The 22,894-nt window shown below is 36.2% G+C and overlaps 1 protein-coding gene and 1 long non-coding RNA gene across 4 annotated transcripts in view; one reads left to right on the plus strand and one right to left on the minus strand.

Annotated features, from left to right (window-relative positions):
* The window catches only part of PLS1 (plastin 1), a 129,018-nt gene that overhangs the window by 87,196 nt on the left and 18,928 nt on the right, over nt 1-22,894 (plus strand). For all 3 annotated transcript variants that reach the window (XM_047874595.1, XM_047874594.1, XM_047874596.1), the window contains 8 exons: nt 1,445-1,608; nt 3,681-3,810; nt 7,499-7,631; nt 9,401-9,482; nt 12,510-12,675; nt 12,757-12,899; nt 15,144-15,239; nt 17,816-18,011. In XM_047874595.1, the coding sequence (XP_047730551.1) occupies nt 1,445-1,608; nt 3,681-3,810; nt 7,499-7,631; nt 9,401-9,482; nt 12,510-12,675; nt 12,757-12,899; nt 15,144-15,239; nt 17,816-18,011 (1,110 nt within the window). The remainder of the gene's footprint in view (nt 1-1,444; nt 1,609-3,680; nt 3,811-7,498; nt 7,632-9,400; nt 9,483-12,509; nt 12,676-12,756; nt 12,900-15,143; nt 15,240-17,815; nt 18,012-22,894) is intronic.
* Nucleotides 15,535-22,894, minus strand: part of LOC125174793 (uncharacterized) — a 29,225-nt gene continuing 21,865 nt past the window's right edge. The window contains exon 4 of the long non-coding RNA XR_007155562.1: nt 15,535-15,767. This is a non-coding gene — a long non-coding RNA (uncharacterized LOC125174793). The remainder of the gene's footprint in view (nt 15,768-22,894) is intronic.

The following is a 22,894-nucleotide window of genomic DNA, read 5'->3' on the forward strand; positions in this document are numbered from 1 at the left end:
AGGCAGAGGGACATGCCCATCCAACCTTACTAGATGGGATATTTTGGGGTCTCTAGGGAGAGATGAGAGGTGAAAATATTTGTCTTTTTTTTCTTTTTTTTTCCTTTGTAAGTTATGGTAAAATAGACCTAAAATTTACTATTTTAAGAATTTTTAAGTGTCCAGTTCAGTGGCATTAAGTACATTCATGTTGTTATGCAACCATACCACTATCTCTATCTTTAGAACTCTTTCATTTTCCTAAACTGAAACTCTCTACCCAATAAATACCGACCCCCCATCGTGAATAACATTCTATTTTATGTCTGTACCACATTTTGTTTATCCATTCATCTGTTGAAGGACATCTTGAGTTGTTTCTACCTTTTTGCTACTGTAAATAATATTGCTATGAACAACATTTGTCTATCTCAAAATATAGGAAACAATTCTGAACTTGTACTAAATAATGATATTTTGCTCTAAGTTCGAAGAAAGTGATATTTTTATTGCAATGTCCATTAGTTTAGCTTATTAGCTGACTTTTGAGATTATAGCAGTATTTTGGTTATTGGTAGATTCTATTTTAGAAACTTTCCACTTGTTCTGCACACTATTAAGTCTAAAAGTTTTTGTCTTTATAATTAATTGAGTATAGTGAGGACAGCTCTTTTACTGAAAGGAAAAAGTAAAATACAGGAAACACAGCAACTGTTACCAGATGAACGAAGAAAGCCTATATAACAAGGTGGATCCAGGCAACTAATCAGACAGTCCAAAGCCATGTTGCCAACTCTGGGCAGAAGTGTTTTGTGTTGCCTTTGTTCTGTGTCAAGAAGTGTTATTTAGTCTCTAGGGAAAACCCAGGGAAGGGCATCTCAGCGATAACGTGAAAACACCTGGAAACCCTTCCAAGAGTCCAAATATAGGTGTGAAATTATTTCTTGAACACTTGGTGGAAAAACGCCATCAAACATGATTCGGCCTACATAATGGTATCATAAATACATAATGAAGAAGCAATGAATTATTAACAAATGAAACAGAAGTGCCACCAAGTGAAATGTAGAACAGAGATACCTTATGTGTATTTAATATGATGCACATATTTTATAGAGAATGTGGGGCCTGCAGATCCATTTTGTAAATTCTGTGAGGTTAAAGTCTGGATGGGTGTTCTGCTACACCTGAGTTTTTCATCTGTCAGAGCATTGTTCAAACTGTGCACTTAAAATACACATGGTAGTCCTAAACCTATGGGGATAAAGTCCATTTACTACGAATATTTTGATAAAGTGTATAGACTCCCTTGTACAGTTCAGGTGCAGGAGAAAAGGTTACTGCCACTTGTGAGACAAACCTGAAAGGTTCTACCTGCCTGTGAATCTCCGATGAGGCCTTCAGGGTGCACACCTTGAATAAAGAGTGCAAATGAGATTTGACAATTCATAATTTATCTTTACAGACATTGACAACAGTGGGTATGTTAGTGACTATGAACTACAGGACCTGTTTAAGGAAGCAAGCCTTCCTCTGCCTGGCTACAAGGTGCGCGAGATTGTGGAGAAAATTCTATCAGTGGCTGACAACAACAAAGATGGCAAAATCAGTTTTGAAGAGTTTGTGTCAGTAAGTAATTCAGTTTTCTGGTTACTGATCTTTTTGCTTTGAGAAGAGTTTTAGTAATGTCATTGCTCTCTGGTCAAATCTGGCTTCAGAGACCAGAAAAAACACTGCTTTAAAATGATGAGTAGGATGAAAACAACAATAGTGTCCACAAATAATTCATAAAACAGAGGGGAAAAATATTCTCAAGTTGTTGGAAGTCAGATTTAAATAGTAATAGCTTATGTGCTAGTAAGACTACAGTTGAGTTCAGTGCTTATTGACTATCTGTGTGTATAGAATGTTTTAATGTCTCAGTACTTGGTCTTGAGAAATGGAATATTTTTGTGTGTGACTGAAATAGCTAAGGTATGGAAGCTATACCTCCTGGAAACTGGTTATTTCCTCATGGTAAGTGATATCTTTAGTTTCAGCAAATGCCACCAGGTAAATCCCAATGCTGGCTATGATAACATGGGTGTCATTATTAAAAAGTACCTCAAGGCTCAGGGAACCGAACAAGATGAAAAATAATACATGACTTAACTGACAAAAGAAAAGTAGATTGTAGCACTGAATATTGAATATCTTGTGTTTCAAAAGGTCAGGCCAAGAGAGATGGCCACACTGCCATTGCCAGCCAGCAGTTGAGTGAGCTGCCACACCTTTCCACCACCACCACCACCACGACTGTATTTTTCATATGAAAATATAACCATTAATGTAATTGATTAAATATTTGTGAAATGTGAACCGTCTGGTTTTGCATCCTTTGTTCACTAAGCAAAGATTTGAGCTCCTTCCTTGCTAGGTTCTGCTAGGTACACTGTGTGTGAATAATGCAATGAACAAAAAGAGAGATGATCCCTGCCTTCAGGGACTTTACATGTGGGGAAGCAGGGTCACACAAATGGCTAAAAGAGATCTATCGTAATTGCTATGGTAGAGCAGTATGGGTCCCTTGAGAGTTCATAGTAGGAGCTGAACTTGCTGGTGAGGCTAGAGATCCCAGGGATGCAGAGAACGTGTCGGAAACTATGAAGACCGAGCTGAGATCTGAAGTAAGATGTTAAACAGGTAAAAGGGGTTGAGTGGGAGAAATGAATGATGTGCGAGACAGGCTGGCTTCAGGGTTGGTGGATACTGTTAAGCACTTGGAAACAAGTTGAGCGTGGATGGGGGGAGATGGTGAAGGTAAGGAATGCAGCTAGAGAAATAAGTTGGGGTCAGGTCATGCAGGATCTTGTAGGATTTTCATTTTTATCGTAAGTACAATAGGAAGCCAGTGATGTAGGAGGAAGAGAGTGTGACGTGACATGATCAGATGCGAAATTTTAAGAACTCACTCTGGAGTCACCTGCATGGCCCAGTTAGTTAAGCACCCGACTCTTGATCTCTGCTCAGGTCATAATTTCACAGTTCATGAGATGGAGCCCTGCGTCGGGCTCCACACTGTTGGCACAGAGCCTGCTTGGGATTCTCTCTCTTTCCTTCTCTCCACCCTTCCCCCCACGCATGCCCTCCCCCACCCCGAATGAATAAACTTTAAAAAAAATTTTAAATTAAAAAACAAAAAACCCAAAAATACTTCACTCCGGCTGCTGCTTAGAGTACTGATTAAATTCAGTCTGGCCAGTCACAAGAGTGATTGGGAGAGGGTGTTTGTCCAAGCTACGTTATTTCCTGTGACACCTGACTTATTTATTTTAATATGTATGCATTTGCAATGTTCAGACAAGCAAATATCTTCACTAAAGCATTTAAAAATCTTCATCATGTAGTTATTCTTTAGTTTTCAATACAAAAGATCATGACAAGTGTAGGAGAATAATTTCAATGCATTCAATTTAAGCTTAATAATAACAAAGTTTCTTTTAGTCCTTGCAGTGCAAACGTTTGTACATTTTGTGTTATGGGTAAAATGACATGAGTGCTGTCTATGCACACAAGCAATAAGGGTGAGAATCCCAGATGAGGATTTATTTTGATGTCATTCCAAATAAATAAAGAAGTCTAAATAACTTGTAATTCTTCATGTTGAAAGGTTTTTTATGATGATTTGACCAAGGCTCAATTTTACTTATATTCCATTCCAGCTGATGCAAGAGTTAAAAAGCAAAGACATCAGTAAGACGTTCCGCAAAATAATTAACAAGAGGGAAGGGATTACTGCTATTGGAGGAACATCATCCATTTCCAGTGAGGGCACACAGCATTCTTATTCAGGTAACTTCCAACTCTAAGTTTGATCTTTCATTCATTGACTCATTCACTGAGTCTGGTATTTCATCAAATCTAAGACGCTGTTCATTGTAATTCACACCATTGTTTTATGTACCATTGAAAGAAAATCAGACTATAATGTGCCATCAAATTTGACATGCCTCTCAGTTTCAGAGCTGTCAGGATGAAAAATTGTAGAATCACTGAAATCAGTGGGTCCCTACTATGTGTCAGGCACAGCACACAGCACACAGCAAAGAGATTAGAAAGAACAAAATAGAAATTGTTTACATTTCGGCATTGACTGTGTTCAGTCATGACCTCTGAATGGATTTTTCATCTTGACTGGTGAATTGAGTTTGCTTTTAGGCCTGATCTGAGAATTTATGGAGAGGTTTATTGCAAGGACATTTCCCTTCCATTTTCCAGGACCTGAGATTCCTGATTATCAAGCAACTGGGTGACTAGAGAGCACAGTACCTGATTTGCTGAATCTGATAGAATCACTGGATTGTTGCCCGGTGGGAAATCCAGAGTCACATTAACTCTTAAGATGATATGTCTTACCCCATGTTAAGCTTACTTCTCGTGGTCGAGATGTCTGAGAACCTTTGGCCCAGTTCCTTTTGTTCATAGGAGTATAATTCGAACTGTGCTCTTTAAATTATTAACAAAAACTCACTGTAACTTTTCCCCCTTTTCCTTTGAGATCTGAATCTGTTAATTGTCCCGTTGATTGTTTTCCTTTCTAACTGGATTTTTCTATGGCAATATACTCACACTTTTCCCACCCATTGTAATTTTTTTCTATCCTTTTCCCACTAGAGAAGTGTGGTTAAAGTCAGTGGCCTGTAAATGCTACGTCTATTTTTTGATAGGGATTCAGTCCTTAATTCCATTTCTACCTACGCATTCTAATGAAAATGTTGTCAAATTTTAAAAGATTTTAAAAGATCTTCTTACTGAGATATAATATGCATTTAGCAAAGTGCTATAATCTTACCGGTACAGCTCAGTGAATTTTTGCATGTGTAAACATCCATGTAACTGCCACCAGATCAAGAGAACACATTTCATCACTTTCACTGGTTCCTTCATGCCTCGAACAGGAACTGTTTCTCCCCAGAGGAAATCACCTTTCTGATGTCTGTCATCATATATATTTTTTTCTCATTTATTGTGGTATAAGAGGCACATAGTAAGAGCATACAGTGTACTATTTTTAAGTATATGGCTTGATGGTTGATGATTTTTTTTTTTTTACATAGGAATATGTACATGTGTAAACAATTACCCATGTAAATATTACCTAGAACTAGGTATGGAGTATTTAGTAGCTTTTAAAAAAGAGCAGCTTTATTGAGATATAATTGAGATGCTATGAAATTCACCCTTTAAAAGTGTATAGTTCAGGGGCGCCTGGGTGGCTCAGTCGATTGAATGTCTGTTCAGGCAGTGCAGAGCCTGCGTGGGATTCTCCTCGCTCCCTGCCCCTCCCCCATCCACTCTCTCTCTCCCTCTCTCAAAATAAATAAACATTTAAAAAAGAAAGTGTACAGTTCATTAGTTCTTAGCACATTCACAGAGTTGAACAGTCATCACCACTGTCTAATTTGAGAACACTTTCATTACCCCAAGGAGAAACCCCATGCTCATTAGCAGTCCCTCCCAATTCCTCCTTCCCCTAGCCTCTGGCAGCCATTACTCTAGTTTCTATTTCTGTAGATTTGCCTATTGTGGAAATTTCATGTAAATGAAATCATACAGCAGTGGCCTTTCACTTGAGAGTTGACAGGCTCCTTCACTGGCATAATATTTTCAAGGATCACCCATGTTGTGACATATATTATACGGCATTTTTTTATTGCTGTACAATATTTTGGTTTTTGGATGATATCACAGTTTGTTCTTTTGTCTGTTGATAGACGTTCAGGTTGTCTCGGCTATTATGAATAATGCTGTATGAACATTTGTATACACATTTTTGTGTGGACATATGCTTTAACTTATCTTAATACCTAGGAGTGGAATTGCTAGGTCTTTTGGTAACTCTGTGTTTAACATTTTTAAAAGCTACCAAACTATTCTACAAAGTTGCCGCACCATTTTGCATTCCCACTAGCAATGTATGAAAAGTTCCAATTCTTCACATTCTCACCAACACTTGTGATTGTCCATTTTGCTTATTATAGCCATCCTAGTAGTTGTGAAACAGTTTCTCAATCCCAGTTCCTATACCTGGAACATCTTTCCTTTCCCTGCCCATCTTAAAAATCCATCTTTCAAATTGTACCTTCTCCATAAAGCCTTTTCTTGACCACCCCAACTGGAAGTGATTCTTTCTTTCTTTAAATTCTCTAAAACATTGCTTATATCTCTCTTGTGGTGTATTTATATCCCTTATGTTGTATTTCTTTGTATATCTTTATCATAAAGATACAAAGTTACCACAACTGGAACTAAAATGGAAGGCACCATATCCCATTGATGTTTAAATCCCTAGATTCTAAGTCTCTGAGGAGGTATGTATGGTGAAGCAAGAAGATAATCTTAAAAGGCAGATTATGATATGTACAAAAGAGAAATATTAGTAACTGCGTCTGTGTGTGTGTGTGTGTGTGTGTGTGTGCGTGTGTGTGTGTGTGTGATGGATAACATTTTGGGAGTGCCTGCCAAATATGCCCTTAGGAAAATTACCTAATTCTAGGAATTGGGGAAGGTCAAGTCACCATATGCTACTCTGTGATAGAAATGGGAATTATGGGGCACCTGGGTGGCTCAGTCGGTTAAGCAGCTGACTCTTGATTTCACCTTGGGTCATGATCATGGTTTGTGGGATTGAGTCCCACCTTGGGCTCTGCACTGACAGTGCGGAGCCTGCTTGGGATTCTCTCTCTCCCTCTCTCTCTCTCCCTCTCCACTCTTGTTCTCTGTCTCAAAATAAACAAACCTTAAAAAAAGGGAACTATTTTCTTTGAAGATTTATGTTGTTAAATGATTTTTATATTTACAGAGTAATAATAAAGCAGTAGAACATTTTTCTTTTAAGTTTTCTTCCTATTCTTCCCACTGCTTAGCTCAACAATATTTTCTGTCTAAAGGTCAGTGTACCCACAGAAGAAATGATATGTTGAGAAGTTGAGGATGCAGATGACTGAGAATCCTCATATCTAGACTTGAATCAGCTTTCTTATAGTAGGAATTCCACAGAAATGGAGCTGTTTTATTCATTCAAATAACTCTTGATTGAAATTAGCATTTCTGTTATAAGCCCCAGATCACAACTCTGTAAATTTTGGTGGGGGTTGTGGAGTTTATTGTTGTGGAAATTTGTTTCTTGTATTTTTAACCCTGGTGTGTGTGTATGTGTGTAATCTGACTTCTGAGAGTCAGCTTCTGATTCATTAGCTTTCAGGAACAATATGTATTAGTAAAGATTTTAGAATCAAGTAGAATATTTATTGTGCTCATTTAAGCTATATATCTTCCTGTCCCCTAATATATCAGATGAAAAAGTGGAATGAATTCCCCTCTCTCTTTAAGCCCTTATGCCCTCTTAAACCCTTTAGTATTTTAGTAGAGTTTTAATAATAAGCATTTATTATCTTTGAACATAAGTTAAAAAGTATGTTTTTGTAGTATGGTTAATTTTGTGCAGTGAGGTTTGCTAACTATGATTTTCTGTTTCCAGAGGAAGAAAAAGTGGCTTTTGTTAACTGGATAAACAAAGCTCTGGAGGATGACCCTGACTGTAAACATCTCCTACCCATGAATCCTCATGATGGCAGTCTTTTCAAATCACTTGCGGATGGCATTCTTCTTTGGTGAGTCAAACTTTAGGTTCAGGGAGATATGTTCTTTCTGTCTCATTGATGAGCATTCCATGAAAACTACAGTTCTGCGAACAAGTGTGTAGGTATTAAAGAATTCATATTACATAGAAAATTAAGTACCAAAGCGTCCCCACATTTTTCTTCAAAAGCAATGTCTTCTTTTTCTGGTGACTTTTCCATCTATTTCCTTAATGATCCCAGGAAAACTTTGAGTTATTCCTCCGATGTATTTAAAAACATTCACAGGGGGCACCTGGGTGGCTCAGTTGGTTAAGCATCCAGCCTTGGCTCAGGTCATGATCTTGTGGTTCACGGGTTCTGCCCCATGTGGGGCTCTGCGCTGACAGCTCAGAGCCCGGAACCTGCTTTGGATTCTCTGTCTCCCTCGCTCTCTGCCCCTCCCCCATTCATACTCTGTCTCTTTCTCTCTCAAAACTAAACATTAAAAAAAAATAAAATAAAAACGTTCAAAGGGTTTTTTTTTTCACTTTCAATAAGGGAGTATTGACTGGGACAGGGACATGAGGACATGTAAAAGAAAGATCTCATTTGTGCTTAAATGAAATTAATGTTTTAAATCAATCTTGTCATATCCTTGGCTCTTTGCAGTATGTTTCTGCTCACTAGGCTGTAAACTCTCTCAGAGCATTTCTTTGTCTCTGTTGTGTGTACCATAACTATAGTTCCAGCATACTTCTTTGTACAAAGCAGGTGTCTTTTTTTTTTAAGTTTATAAAAATAGAGAAAACTTACAAAGAAGAGAATAAGTATCACAGATATTCTTATTACCCATAATTATCTATCATTAATATTCTGGCATATTTCTTTCATTCTTTTTACTTAAAAGGAAAAAAAAACCCAACCTACCCTCAAGTACAAGGTACTAGTTTTTAGAATATAATATGTAAAATAGACCTTGACCTCCACCTGTAATGCTGATCTCTTCCTCTGACCTTCAGAGGAGATTCCTATTATGAGCTGAATGGATATTTTCCTGTCTTTATTTTTTGTTTATTTTTATTTTTTATTTTTAAGAGAAAAAGAGGGCACAAGTGAGCAAGGGGCAGAGAGAGAGACAGAATCCTGAGGGGCAGAGAGAGAGAGAGGGAAGTGGGGCTCACCCAAAGCGGGGCTCGAGCCCACCCGATGCAGGGCTCGAAATCATGAACTGTGAGATCATGACCTGAGCTGAAGTTGGATGCTTAACCAACTGAGCCGCCCCAGCGCCCCATCCTATCTTTACTTTAAAATGTAAAATAGATTCTAAAATCTAGAGATAAATTTTATATTAATTTCTTTTAAATGTTTGAATTATTGAAGTTTTAGAAAAACCATGTCTCTGGCTCTTTCTGCAACAGTAATTTTGACACTGTTGATACCACTTTATGAAACTTGGCTTTTTGAGGATTTCTTTGTTTTACATTTCAGATTGCTGAATGTTGATGGTCATTAAATGACATAAAGACAGGACTCACATAAAGAAAATGCAAGTTTTAAAAACTTAGGAGGAAATGCTGAGATTACTATTGTAGTGGGTGACGGATTTGTTTTAGGTTAGGGAATATTTCTTAAGTTTTAAAAAGTAAGTCCCTGATGTGAATCACAGTATAATATTTAAAGAAATGGATTGTTATTACTTTTCAAAATTTAGCTGTTTTGTCTACTTGCAAAAACAAACTAAAAAGTCTTAAATTATTTAACTTAAATTATTTATCTTAAACTCGGAGTCTTAAACTAAATTATTGTCATTTTCTCTTTAGCAAGATGATCAACTTATCTGAACCAGATACAATTGATGAAAGAGCCATTAATAAGAAAAAGCTCACCCATTTCACTATTTCTGTAAGTATTTGTCCTTTGCTAGTAATCATGTTACTGTGCTGTAAAATGTAAGGCCTTTATTAATGGGTGGTTAGGCCCAGGTGAAACCTTTTTTTACTCCAGTTTTATTGAGAAATAATTGACATACATTACTGCGATGGCTTGACTTACATATATTGTGAAACGATTACCACAATAAGTTCAGCTAATATCCATCTTTTCATAGAGATACAATAAAAAGAAACAAGGACAAAATTTTTCTCCTTGCAATGAGAACTCAGAGGATCTACTCTCTTAAAAACTTTCCTGGATATCATACAGCAGTGCTAGCTATAGTCATCATGTTGTACATTACATCCCTAGTGCTTAACTATCTTATAACTGGAAGTTTGTACTTTTGACCACCTTTCTCCAATTTTTCCTCCCCTCACACTTTGCCTCTGATAACTGCAAGTCTGATCTCTTTCTCTATGAATTTGGTATTTTTTGTTTTTTGTTTTGTTTTAGATTCCACATATAAGTGAGGTCATATAGTATTTGTCTTTCTCTGACTTATTTCACCTAACATAATGGGTTCAAGGTCCATTCATGTAAGATGTTTGATATAATGTAATTTCAGTTTCCATAAAAACTAGGTTTTTATTAAATAAAATTCAGCTGCATTTTGTACTGAATGAAATTAAGATTCAAAGTGCTTTGAATGAACTTAAGGTAGTAGTATTCAAGTTACATAATTGTAATCATTCAGTTGTTTTTATTTATTTTTATTTTTTTAAGTTTATTTTTGAAAGAGAGAGAGAGTGCATGCACATGCATGTGAGCAGGGGAAGGGCAAAGAGACAGGGAGAGAGAGAATCCAAAGCAGGCTCTGTGCTGTCTGCACTATGGGCTCTACCCCACAAACCCATGGATCCAAAATCAAGAGTTTGACACTTAACTGTCTGAGCCACCCAGATGCCCCGAGTTGCTTTTCTAATACAATTTTTTCTTTTTTCTTTTTAATGTTTGTTTACTTATTTTTGAGAGAGAGAAAGCACACACAAGCAGGGGAGGGGCAGAGAGAGAGAGAGGGAAAGAGAGAAACCCAAGCAGCCTCCGTGCTGTCAGCACAGAGCCTGACATGGGGTTGGAACTCATGACCTGTGAGATCATGACCTGCACCAAAGTTGGACGCTTAACCGACTTAGCCACCCAAGTGCCCCCAAGTTGCTTTTATTAACAAATATTTGCTTGATACTGTTGTTCTTGGTTGAAATAAGAGTACTGTATAGTTTTACCACCTGTTTTACTATTTCACAGAATTTGGGTTATTCTTTTTTACTATATGTTCTGTAGTCAGCTTCTCCATTCAAGTCTTCTTGAACTCAGGAATTTATAGTCACCACACTTTTCCCCTCAAAATCTCTAGAGCAGTGGTAGATATTAATTAGTATTTACTAAGTACTTACTAGTTACCAGTCACTGTTCTAAACAAACTGATGAATTACCTCTTTGACTCTTCCCAGCACTCTTAAAATAAGATACCTATGTTTTTACGGATGAGAAAATTGAGGTACTGAGAAATTACCCAGGATATGATCCCAGTGGTCTAGATCTAGAGCCCATCCTTATAATCACTATGGTATACTGCCACTCTTGTATCATGGTAGCAATAGCAACTAGTTAATACACTAGCCACAGCTGCAGCTATTAAAAGTGAGCTACTGCTAAGCTCTATCCTTCATTTCTATTGGCAAATACAATCCTTGATTCTGCTAAAGTTGTTTAGTCTCTTTTATGAGGAAGCTACAACCTTGGGGCAGTTGGTACATGGTTTATCTTGGACTATTAAGGGGTACTCCCATTTCCTGTTATCCTTGAGAAGTATTGAATTGACTGTTGACTAACATGGCTTTCTTGTCTCCCACTTTCCAATAAGCCAATAATATTGCGTAATCCTGGCAGGAATTCTTCAAGAAGCCATTTCCGATTGCAGTTGCGAAAAGTTTATTTTCTTTCACATCTTGTGTCACGATGCTTTGTTTAGTATCTAATGATTGCTGAAAATATTCATATATATCATAGAATACATGTGTCACATAATTTTTTATGGCACTGACCCTGAAATGCAGTGTTTCTCACTATTGTACAAATTTATTGTTTGGTTTTACTTTTAACATTTGTATGCTGTATGTTAAAGAAAATAAAAAATATTATCTAGCTATTTTGCAATAACTACAGGATGGGCCTGAGGCCTAAATCTTTTACAGTTTTATTTTTAGAGATAACATTCTAGGGGATAATAGTCTAGATTTTTAGGAGGCTTGAAAGAGTATTCCAAAATGGAATGGGAAAAGACAGATCTCTGAAAAGGAGCAAAGTGTTAATTTGGATATTAAATCTGTCATATTGAATCAGTAATTTTAGAGCTCTGGGAATAGATCTGCTGGGATACTACCAGTTTTCCATGAAACTTTATCCCAAAGAAGCCTCATTCAATTTGTAAAGGACTGCAAAGTTGCGATAATCTAGTTTTTTACCTCATGATGATGGGTTTATGTAGTATTGTGATGTATGAAAGAAGAGAAATATGATAGGATGAAAATGACATATAATATCTATGAGTGCAAGGGAGAGAGATTGAGTAGTAAAGAGACGGTTAAAACCATAGGTTTTTTTTTTCTTGACTAGGGTATTTTGCTTTTGTAAATACTACATATGTTTTAAAATCTGAATTTTCAGGGGCGCCTGGGTGGCGCAGTCGGTTAAGCGTCTGACTTCAGCCAGGTCACGATCTCGCAGTCTGTGAGTTCGAGCCCCGCGTCAGGCTCTGGGCTGATGGCTCAGAGCCTGGAGCCTGTTTCCGATTCTGTGTCTCCCTCTCTCTCTGCCCCTCCCCCGTTCATGCTCTGTCTCTCTCTGTCCAAAAATAAATAAACGTTGAAAAAAAAAAAATTAAAAAAAAAAATCTGAATTTTCACAATCTATTGTTTCTAATTTACTTTCAAAACTAGTTGATAAGACTTGAAAAGTACTTTCTCACATGTATTTTTCCTTGTGGCAATTCAGGAAAATTTAAACCTGGCCTTGAATTCTGCCTCAGCCATTGGTTGCACAGTGGTCAACATTGGTGCACAGGATCTCAAAGAAGGAAAACCTCACCTGGTCTTGGGACTTCTCTGGCAGATCATCAAAGTTGGTCTTTTTGCTGATATTGAGATTTCCAGGAATGAAGGTAGAACCATAAAAAATATTTACTTTTCATTGACATCTACTTACTATGGGAAGAATTTATATTTCATTGTTTTCCTCTCAGCTCTAATTGCATTACTAAATGAGGGTGAGGATCTAGAAGAGCTGATGAAGCTTTCTCCAGAGGAATTATTGCTGCGATGGGTGAACTACCATCTGACCAATGCAGGATGGCGTACCATCAACAACTTCAGCAGCGACATTAAGGTTTATATTTTAATGCTCAACGTTGTGACATAAATAAGGACATAGAATGTAAAAACGCAAAAGGTGTTCAGACATAAACTTGAAGTGTAATTCATAACGACACAGTGTAGAAAATGAAACTTTGTGTTTTTCTGTCTGAAATGGAGCTCCCAATTATAATTGCAAAATCTTTTCTTTAAAAAAAAATGAGTTTCAACTGATGGTTACCAGAAAGAAAGAGGATGGGGGAATGGGTGATGAGCACCAGGTGTTGTATGGAGGTTTAGGGTTGTTGTGTTGTTGTATACCTGAAAGTAGTATTAACTGTATGTTAACTAACTAGAATTTCAATAAAGTCTTAAAAAATAAAAAGGACAAAATACTCTTTTTGCAATAAAAAAAATTGGTTTATTGATATTTAAGAAGAAATACAACTAGCTGTGAGAAGGCACTGTGCTAGCAGATAAAGTACTTTCCCATTTCATATGCCACAGAAAGACTAAATTATAATGAAGATGTCAGTCTGTTTATCTGAACTAAAAATTCATCTGTTCACTGGACGAGAGGCCCTCGTGGACCTCTCCAGTCCAACACTCTTACTCCCACTTTGCCAATAACCAGCTAACAGGAGACCAAATATCTGAGGGCACAGGGAATCAGTAGACAAAAGGAATTCTTCAGGTATGTTTCTCAACCAAAGTAGCCTGCAATGCTTCCCTCCCTACTGGGAGAGCTTGTTGAGGAAACTGTAACATTCTGTATGCCTAACAGCTCTCCCATGGTCACTTCCCTGGCATGCATTGCCAAACTCGGTCCCTGTGACTCCTTCTTCTCTATATTTCCCACCCTCCAACCCCAGACTAATCAGCATTAGCATTTATTTGTATTTTCTGTAGATATATTAACACCTTCAATCAGATTATGTTTTTGTCATAATGGGCTTAGATGACAGTCTCTTTCTTTGAAATGACATTATATTTCTCTTTCATCTATTACATGCTCATTTAAAATTTAATCACTTGATTATAAAAGAGCTGATATTCTGTGAAAAAAAATAAAATAAAATTTTATTTTGGGGGTGCTCTCTTATTTTAAAATTCAGTTCATCAGATATTTATTAAACCCCTCCCGTGGGGTATTCTGCAAGGCACAGGGGATACAAAGATTTAACTCTTCAGAAGCTTACCAGTTACACAGGCAGGTACACACTAGTAGATGGATGTTTCAGTTATCTATTGCTATATAATAAGCCACTCAAAATGTAATAGCTTAATTTTTATATTTATCGGTATACCCAGAAAACTTATTTTGGGATTTTGTTTTTACCTATAGGGAGTTTTTTCCCCTGTTTCTCCTCAATGCCTTAATTAATAAATGAGTATGTCGACACTCTTAAGAAGCATTATTTGGAAATAGGGAATCTAGAAATAAACCCCAATGATGTCTAATATGATGCTCATAAAATTATATTATGTACTGTGTATCTTCCTTTCAAAAGGTTAGGATGATACAGAACCCCAAAGGTCTACTGCAGAAATAAATGAATTCACTTTACCCTTAAAAAAGAAAACTTAACAGCTTAAAATAATATTGTTTCTCATGATACTGTGGGTTCATGCAGCTTGGTTGAGTGGTTCTACTTCAGATGGCTTTGGTTGGGATCACTAACTCATTGGCATTCAGCTGTCAGTTGGACTGGTCTGGAGGGTGCACGAGGCCACCACTCACATGTGTAGTGCTTCACTGTGTCTCCATGAGGCCTTTCCACATGGCTAGACTGGGCTTCCTCACAGTCTGATAGTCTCAGATGGTTGGGACTTCCTACATGGAGGCTAACTTCAAGAGGGAGGAAGCAGAAGCTATTAAGGCTTGAGCTTGGAAACCCCAGAATATCACTTTCACTGCATTCTGTTGTTCAGAACAAGTTACAAGGCAGTTCTGAGTTTATTGGCTTGGAGGGTTAATGGCTGGAGGGTTCCAGAAGATAATGCTTGACGCTAATCTTAACCAATGCTGATGCTTCAGAGCGTAAACAAATGAAAAAGTGAGGAAGGATATTCCAAGTATAGGGAACAGTGTTGCTAGAAGCTTTGAGGTGCAAAACAGCATAGTGTATTCAGGAGCCTATATAAGTTTATAAGTAAAGTTACAAAGTTATTCCATTCTTCAAGATGAGGACAGTTTCTTCAGTTTGAGTACTGTTTTCCTAAATCAAATGATGTTTTTATTCATTTTAAAAGTTCTATTTCATTTCTTCCCTTGAAGGATTCAAGAGCCTATTTTCATCTGCTTAATCAGATTGCACCTAAAGGTGACCGGGATGATGGACCTGCCATTACCATTGATCTTTCAGGATTTAATGTAAGTACAGTTTTTGATTAAAATTTTTATTTCGGTAAAATATACATAACAACATTTACCATTTTAACCATTTTAAATGTACATTTCACTGGCATTAAGTACATTTGCATTGTGTACAGCCATCACCACTGTCCATCCCTGAAACTTTGATCATTCTATAGTGAAATCTGTACGCATTAAACAATAACTATTCCCTTCTCCCCCAAGTCCCTGGTAACCACTGTTCTACTTTCTATCTCTATGAATTTGACTAGTGAGTCCAGTCAAATTTAGAGTGTAATTTTCTATAGGCAGCATTCCCTGGTGGAGCCCTTAGCTCTTCATTAAACCTTGGCCCTTTGCTCTTCTCAAGTTTTTTCATGCCTTAGGCTTCACATCTCCATGCTAAGCCATCTGGCTGTCATAACTGACGAAAAAGAATTGAAGGATTCTAATCTTGAGTATGTGTGGAATCAACCCTACATCCACATTTTCCTGGTGCAACATAACCGGAACTCACCAGGGTGCTTTTGTGGCTATCACCGTGTCCTAGGAAAGGGAGCAACAAGCCATTATTAGATTGCTAAGCAACTGATTATCAGTTCTTTCAACTTCTGTTCAGAAATCTACAAAATAAAAGATGGCTGTTCTTAGTGTTTACAGTGTAGGGAGGACTGATGCAGATCCTGACTCATCTAACACATTTCCCAGGAATCCCATTTTTTAGCATAAGTTGTAAATACTGGGGATGGTTCTATCTAAATATTAAAATCGATAAGACTATAGTTTGTATGATAATCTATTAAGTACTTTAAGTGCAACATCCATAATCGTTTTAAAGGCAAATTGAGCCATTACAAGTTAATCATACTTTACATTATTACAATAAAACATTTGAGAAAGTATTGCACAACTGCAAAATTTACAAATTAGTTTGAGTAAAAAATTAGGAAATTAAAAAACCTATGGAAAATTTCAAACATAATAAAAATGAATAAACCCAATATAATGTGCTCATGCCCCAGATTCAACAAGTATCAACTCATGGTCAATCTTCTTTTGTCTATCACCTATTCTTCCTCTCCCATGTTTTTTTGAATCAAATCCTGGACATCATATCATTTCATTGATAAGTATTTCAATATGTATTTCTTTTTTTTTTTTAATTTTTTTTTAACGTTTATTTATTTTTGAGACAGAGAGAGACAGAGCATGAATGGGGGAGGGGCAGAGAGAGAGGGAGGCACAGAATCGGAAGCAGGCTCCAGGGCCATCAGCCCAGAGCCCGATGCGGGGCTCGAACTCGCGGACCGCGAGATAGTGACCTGAGCTGAAGTTGGACACTTAACCGACTGAGCCCCCCAGGCGCCCCTCAATATGTATTGCTAAAAGATAAAAAAAAAAACCTTTAAAGATATAACCATAATACCTTATCATACCTAAAACATTAACAATAATCTGTAATATTATCAAAATATTTAGTCAACACTGACATTTCCAATTGCCTCATAAATGTCAGATTTTCTTTTCATAGTTTATTTGGATCAAGATCTAAATAAGATCCACATATTATAATTTGTTCATGTCTACATTAGGAACTTTTTATTGTTGTTTAATAGCATTGAATCTATCACTTTCTCTGATTTTGTTTACATTTTTACTTTTTTGTAACTGGTGCACAGAATGAGGTAAAATTGTTGGTCATAATATATGCTCATCATGAACCCATTCATGTCCCTTTTTTTATTTATCTTTATTTGTAGTTGTTTGTTTTAAAATTATAACAAGTCCGTCCGTATGAACCCTCAATCCAAGAAAGCTAAGACCTTGATATTAACTTACATTTAGCTCTATACTTCCCTATTCCATCTTTCTGCCTCACCTTAATATGATAATCACCATCTTGAATCTTAGTTCATTGTTCTTTTGCTTTTTTTATATAGTTTTCTTTCAAACAAATATATTCCTTACAAAATTACCTTTTTCATTCATTTTACTTTTTAACTTCACATGAAATTTATTATCTTGTATTTAAATTACTAATACTTATTTTGAACGTATTATATTGCTAAGAGTCACTCATATTGTTGTATATCACTGCATACATATAACACAGTTCATTCATCTGCTTTCCTGTTGACAAGTATTTGGTTTGTTTCCAGGATTTTGCACTTGTGAAAAGTGCTGTCCTTCTGATTTTAATATGATTTTATTTGTATCCCAGCTTGGTTTTCATTGAGAAAAGAATTTATTGACAATATTATTCAGGGTAGAATGGTTGAGACAACTAAGCCTCTTAGCCAAAAGGCACTCCAGTATATGGCCTTGACCAAATTATCAATAATTTGACCAGTAGGAGCTGTTTGATATGATATTTGAGAGTTTTGTTGAGTATTGCAGCAATGAGGGAGAAGTATTCCTCTGATCCCAGCAAGAAAACTCAAGAGAAATTGATTTAGAATTTCTGCACATTCTGACCTTATTTTGACCTATCATTTAATATATTTCCAGAAACGTGATTGCTTATAAATATGTATATCAGTAAACAATTATGCCAATCAAAAGTTTGACCATTTTTGTCTTATTTTGTTATTTAGGAGAAAAATGACCTGAAGCGTGCTGGATTCATGCTTCAAGAAGCAGATAAACTGGGCTGCAGACAGTTTGTTACTCCTGCAGATGTGGTTTCAGGCAATCCTAAACTTAATTTAGCTTTTGTAGCTAATCTGTTTAACACATACCCATGCCTCCATAAGCCCGATAATAATGACATCGATATGAATTTATTGGAAGGTATGTTCTTTTTGCCTTAAATTGCTTCACTGTATGTATCTTCTTGTGGTGTTGACCTGCTTCAGTGTCAGAGGTAGGGAATGATGGTGGGAGATGAAGTTTACTGTGTGTAGGCATGTGCATCCATTAAAACGTTCAAATAGGGAAAGTGGTTATTGGTTTTGGTTCAGAGAGAATGCTGGGGTATATCTTACTTGTCTGTCATTTCTGCGTAAGAGTTTAGTGAAAACTATCATACATTTAAAATAGTCTCTTAAATGACCACATAACTCCACCACCAATATGGACAATGAATTATCTATTGGAAAAAATAATCATTTTGTAGCTTTTTTTCTCCTTTGAAAGCTACAGTTTGACTCCAGTATTGTTCTCTTTTTAATGTTTTTAATGTACATGAAAAAATTTTAAATATTCATTACTTGTCTTGTCGTGTGTGGGCTACTGTTATCTCTCTCATAATTTATAATACTTTCCTATTTTGCTTCATGAAATGCAGATTTGACCCCTCCTAATGTAGGTACTGTATTTAGTACTTTTCTATACTCTAAATGTATTCATTCTGAAATTCTTTTTATTAGTACTATTTATTCTTTCTATCTGAGTTGATATTTATTTTTTGCATTGTTCATGCTGTGTTTTTTCTCTCTTAATATGCCTAAAGAATGATGACAAGGAAGAAACACAAATGAAACTTACTTAGACTATCAGAGCAAGGTTTGATTATGTAAACTCTCCACCGAATTTGCCTTCTATAATGCTGGGATATTATAGTTGTAAATACATTTAAAATCAGTTTTGACAATTGGATTTCATGATGTAAAGCCTTTATCCCTCTCCCGTGAATAAACAAACTTACCTTTCAACACAAGTAATCTTTGAAAGGATCTATTTAGGTTCTATAACATTTTTTTTTGGTATTATTTAGCTATGGTACATTTCTTGAATGTCATTGAAGCTTACAATATATGAATCATAACAACAAAACATTCTCACCATCTAGTTCTTTGTCCCCATCTTTGTTTCCTAGCCTCTCTTCTCTTCTTCTCTCATTCTCACACTCTCACAGATACACCCAAACCCACAGTAGTATCAGAACTAAAGGTAAAAACAATGGCAGCATTCAGAGCTAGGGACTGATCCTAAAATATTCTCACTAGTTGCCCTGGTTTGGAGAAGGCAGTCTTCAAGTAGGGATTCTTGGCGGGGAGAATTCGATGTTGCAGTGCTCATCCTCTCATGTCGCCCACCGTACTCCCTTCCCTCCCTGGGGAGATAGACTGAGAAATCAGTTTCATGTTCTTCTCTTTGACTGCCACAACCAGAGGTCCATTTCCTTGATGCTTTATAATTACATGTTTTTGATTAATGAAAAAAGTTTCAGATTTAATAAATATATTCTTTGAGGAATATGATTAATTCAGTTCACTCTTCCTGAGGTCCGTAAAATAAAGACTATATTCTTTACATAGATTTGTACTTGAGAGGGAGCATAGATAAAAGTGTAGATCTTTCAGCAGAGACATTTAGGGTGAGGGATTAGAACTTAAAAAAAAAATTAAATAAAAAGGGAGACTGCTAAGTTTTTATCAGTCTGGAAAATTTCAAAATCCCTCTGTATCTTACAATAGAAGGCATTGTTTAGAGTGGCATATTAAATATGATCTGCTTTTTATAGTCACTGAATTCTTGCTAGATATCTTTTCCAACTTGCTCGCTCTCCTATTTGTCATGTTTGAATTCTTTTGCTAGTGTTCAGCATGCTTTTGGAATTTTTCAGTGTGAATAGGATTGCTAAATATTTCCATTAGTATTTACTCTATTTATATAAGAAGATACTATGGGAAATATTTATCAATCATCTTTATTTATAACATATGTATATCCTGATACATTTGCCAAAAATGTATGTAACTTTGACTGTCATTGGAATTTTTCCTCTATAAATTTTTTATAGATCCTTATGAAATTTGAAGCTTGACCTTATCACATCCCATATTCATATATTAGTATGTCCTCATTGGCAAAGAACTTTGTATGGAATTGAGAAAATTAAAAGCCCAACTAAATATAAAAACTTCACATTAAATTGAGCCGAATTCTGAATCTCAGAATCCATTGGTGGTGATAGAAAATATATAGGCCACTGAATTACACTTTGTTCTAACTATGGGTCCACCATTTAGTATCCGAGTGACTTCTGTCAGCCTTGGTTTTTTCATCTGTAAAAACAGATTAATAATACTAATTTTGAAGAATTACAGAGCAGGTTAAAATGACCTTTCATGAATGAAAGGGTTGAGCATACAGTATGTGCTCAGTAATAGTCAGGTTGGGAAGAGGAAAACACTTAACATAATCACTTAGCACATTTAGTGAGTGTTAAATATATGTTAGTTCCTTTTCTTTCCTCTTAGTAGTCTGCTTGTAATATATTATGTTTTTCTGAAACTTTTTCAATTGCAGATAAGTTTGACCCTGAAAATGAAATGTCTTATAGTTCTTTCTATCTTTTATATCAGCAATTAAGATTTTACTTCTAAGATTGCTTTAGTTGTCTGCAATACAGACAACCCTTACAATCTGGAATACATATGTTTTTGTAATGCTTTACCATGGCTCTTGCACAAATGCATAGTGCTTCTGGCTTTGAGCATTTATTTACCAAGACAACTGGAAATGGTATTAGATAAATAAATGCTCACATGTATAATCTATTTTACTTTCCAGGCATAAGAAATTAAAATAATAACTATAATTAGTAGAGAACAGTGGGAAGAAATACAAACCCCTGAAGCTTATGACAGTTTCAGAACTCAGTCAAAATATGAGTATCTTTTTAATATTATTTGCTGTATTATCAGGTTCAGCAGAGTTTGGATATTGTTTCAATTAAAAATTAGACTATTGTTACACTATCAATGTTTGTAATTTTAAAACAGAACTTGGATTTTCCTGGAAGGAAATAATGCAAAAATCCTCTAATTACTAGAAAGAAATCTATTATAGATTGTAATAAAGAAACAACTAAAAGGTAAATCCAAGTCACATGTATCAAACTGTTGATGATGGTATGTTTATATTTATGTCGCTTTAGGGAAAGTCAGATACTTAATTTGCAGTTGTTTAATAACTCCTATAAGCAGGCAAGCATGGTGTCTGGGAATATTTAGTTTAACTTGGTTAACTTTTTAAAAATTTTTTCACATAGGTTATTTATCATAAAGTGATAGTGGCAGATACAACAGACTGGCCAGTTACCTTTTATGCAGGCCGAGAAAATAAATTTAAGAAATTATATGGCTATATCATTTAATAGGGCAAGAATTAAAGTAGATTCTGGGAAAGCTGTTAGGTATTAATGTAGAAAATCAAATAAAAATACAGTGGACAGATTATTTCCTGAACAGCTGTCACAAAAAAAAAAAAAAAAAAACAAAAAAAACAAAAAAAACAAAAAAACAACCCAGAATCCTTTAGAATTTACAAGGTTTGGTTGCTCTTCTAGGTATGCAGGTTTATACTATCTGTGGCACTTAGTCTGAAGATGACTGCAGGGATGGCTCTACTGGAATGGGCCTTGAAGCTGAGACAGTTATAGATGTAGAATGCCAAATCATCCTGGGAATCCCACATGAGTCAAAGTCTGGAGAGTGACCTGAACTTGCCTATGGTTTAGAGGTGATGAGAGGTGTAAATGTTCTAGCTTTTCAGGAGTGATGAGATGTAGGTTAGACCATTGCATTGTCCCCTACCTTTGCTGAAAGCAAATAATATTGCAGATAGTCACTTAGGACTGTTTGTAATCTAGGGGATGACTAGAGTGTAGACATGGCAGGGAGAGTCCATCTTGCTGTCTGCCCACTTTGTGGTACACTATAGCTCATGTTTTCCTTATAGATGGTATGAGCACTGCTACGAAGGGGATGATCAGGGAGGTTAGGTAATCACAGGTTAAATAACAGTGCCTGCTGGAGTTTCTTACTGAGGTGATCTTTGAGACCTAGGGACTTAATTGTGATGTCTTTCTCTTAGCACCCTGTGTGTGGGGCTGTGTCCCTCATGTAATTTCAGTAGTGACAATCTAAAATAACTCAGTAAGCCTGTAAAATAGTTATATCCCTTCATTGCTTACTTTTTTATTTTAATTTTTTATTTGAGAGAGAGCAAGCGAGCATGTGCCAGTGGGGGAGAGGGGCAGAGAGAGAGAGAGAGAGAGAGAGAGAGAGAGAGAGAGAGAGAGAGAATCTAAGCAGGCTCCACACTCAGCACAGGGTGTGATCCCATGACCTGAGCTGAAATCAAGTGTTGGATGCTCAACTGACTGAGCCACCCAGGATCCCGCTTCACTGCTTATTTTTATATTATCTGTAATTGCCTCTCCCCTTTATTGCTGTTTGTTGTGATGAAAATGTAGGTTTGTGTGTCCAGAAACTTGTCTGTGTAAAACCAAAACCTATACAAATTTGGAAACACTGCATTGGAAAGGCATAGCTTTTGTTGCCTTGACTACTATGTTGCCTTGACTGCTAAAAAATTTTGTTTCATTAATTTTTAGCCAATTCTTTTTGCATATAAAAACTACAGATATGACCATGTAAGTTTTTCTGTTACTTTCTGGACAGAGAAACCCATAACTCAGTAGTTCACAGACATCAAGTTAGGACTCTAGATAGAGAAATTTAGAGCAAATGGAAGTCTTCTAGACAGAGGGGAAAAAGGGACTTTGGCAATAAGAGGTTCCCCCTCCCCTAACTCCCAAGAAATTGTAGTATCACAGAAACCACAGCAAAATATGTATTGCTAGTTTGAACCTGCTGGGATGGTTTAAAACATATTCTTTGATGCCTTTTGTCCTGAATCATCAGTATGAAATTGTGTCTACT

This window comes from Prionailurus viverrinus, chromosome C2, assembly GCF_022837055.1.
Source record: "Prionailurus viverrinus isolate Anna chromosome C2, UM_Priviv_1.0, whole genome shotgun sequence".
NCBI lineage: Eukaryota > Metazoa > Chordata > Mammalia > Carnivora > Felidae > Prionailurus > Prionailurus viverrinus.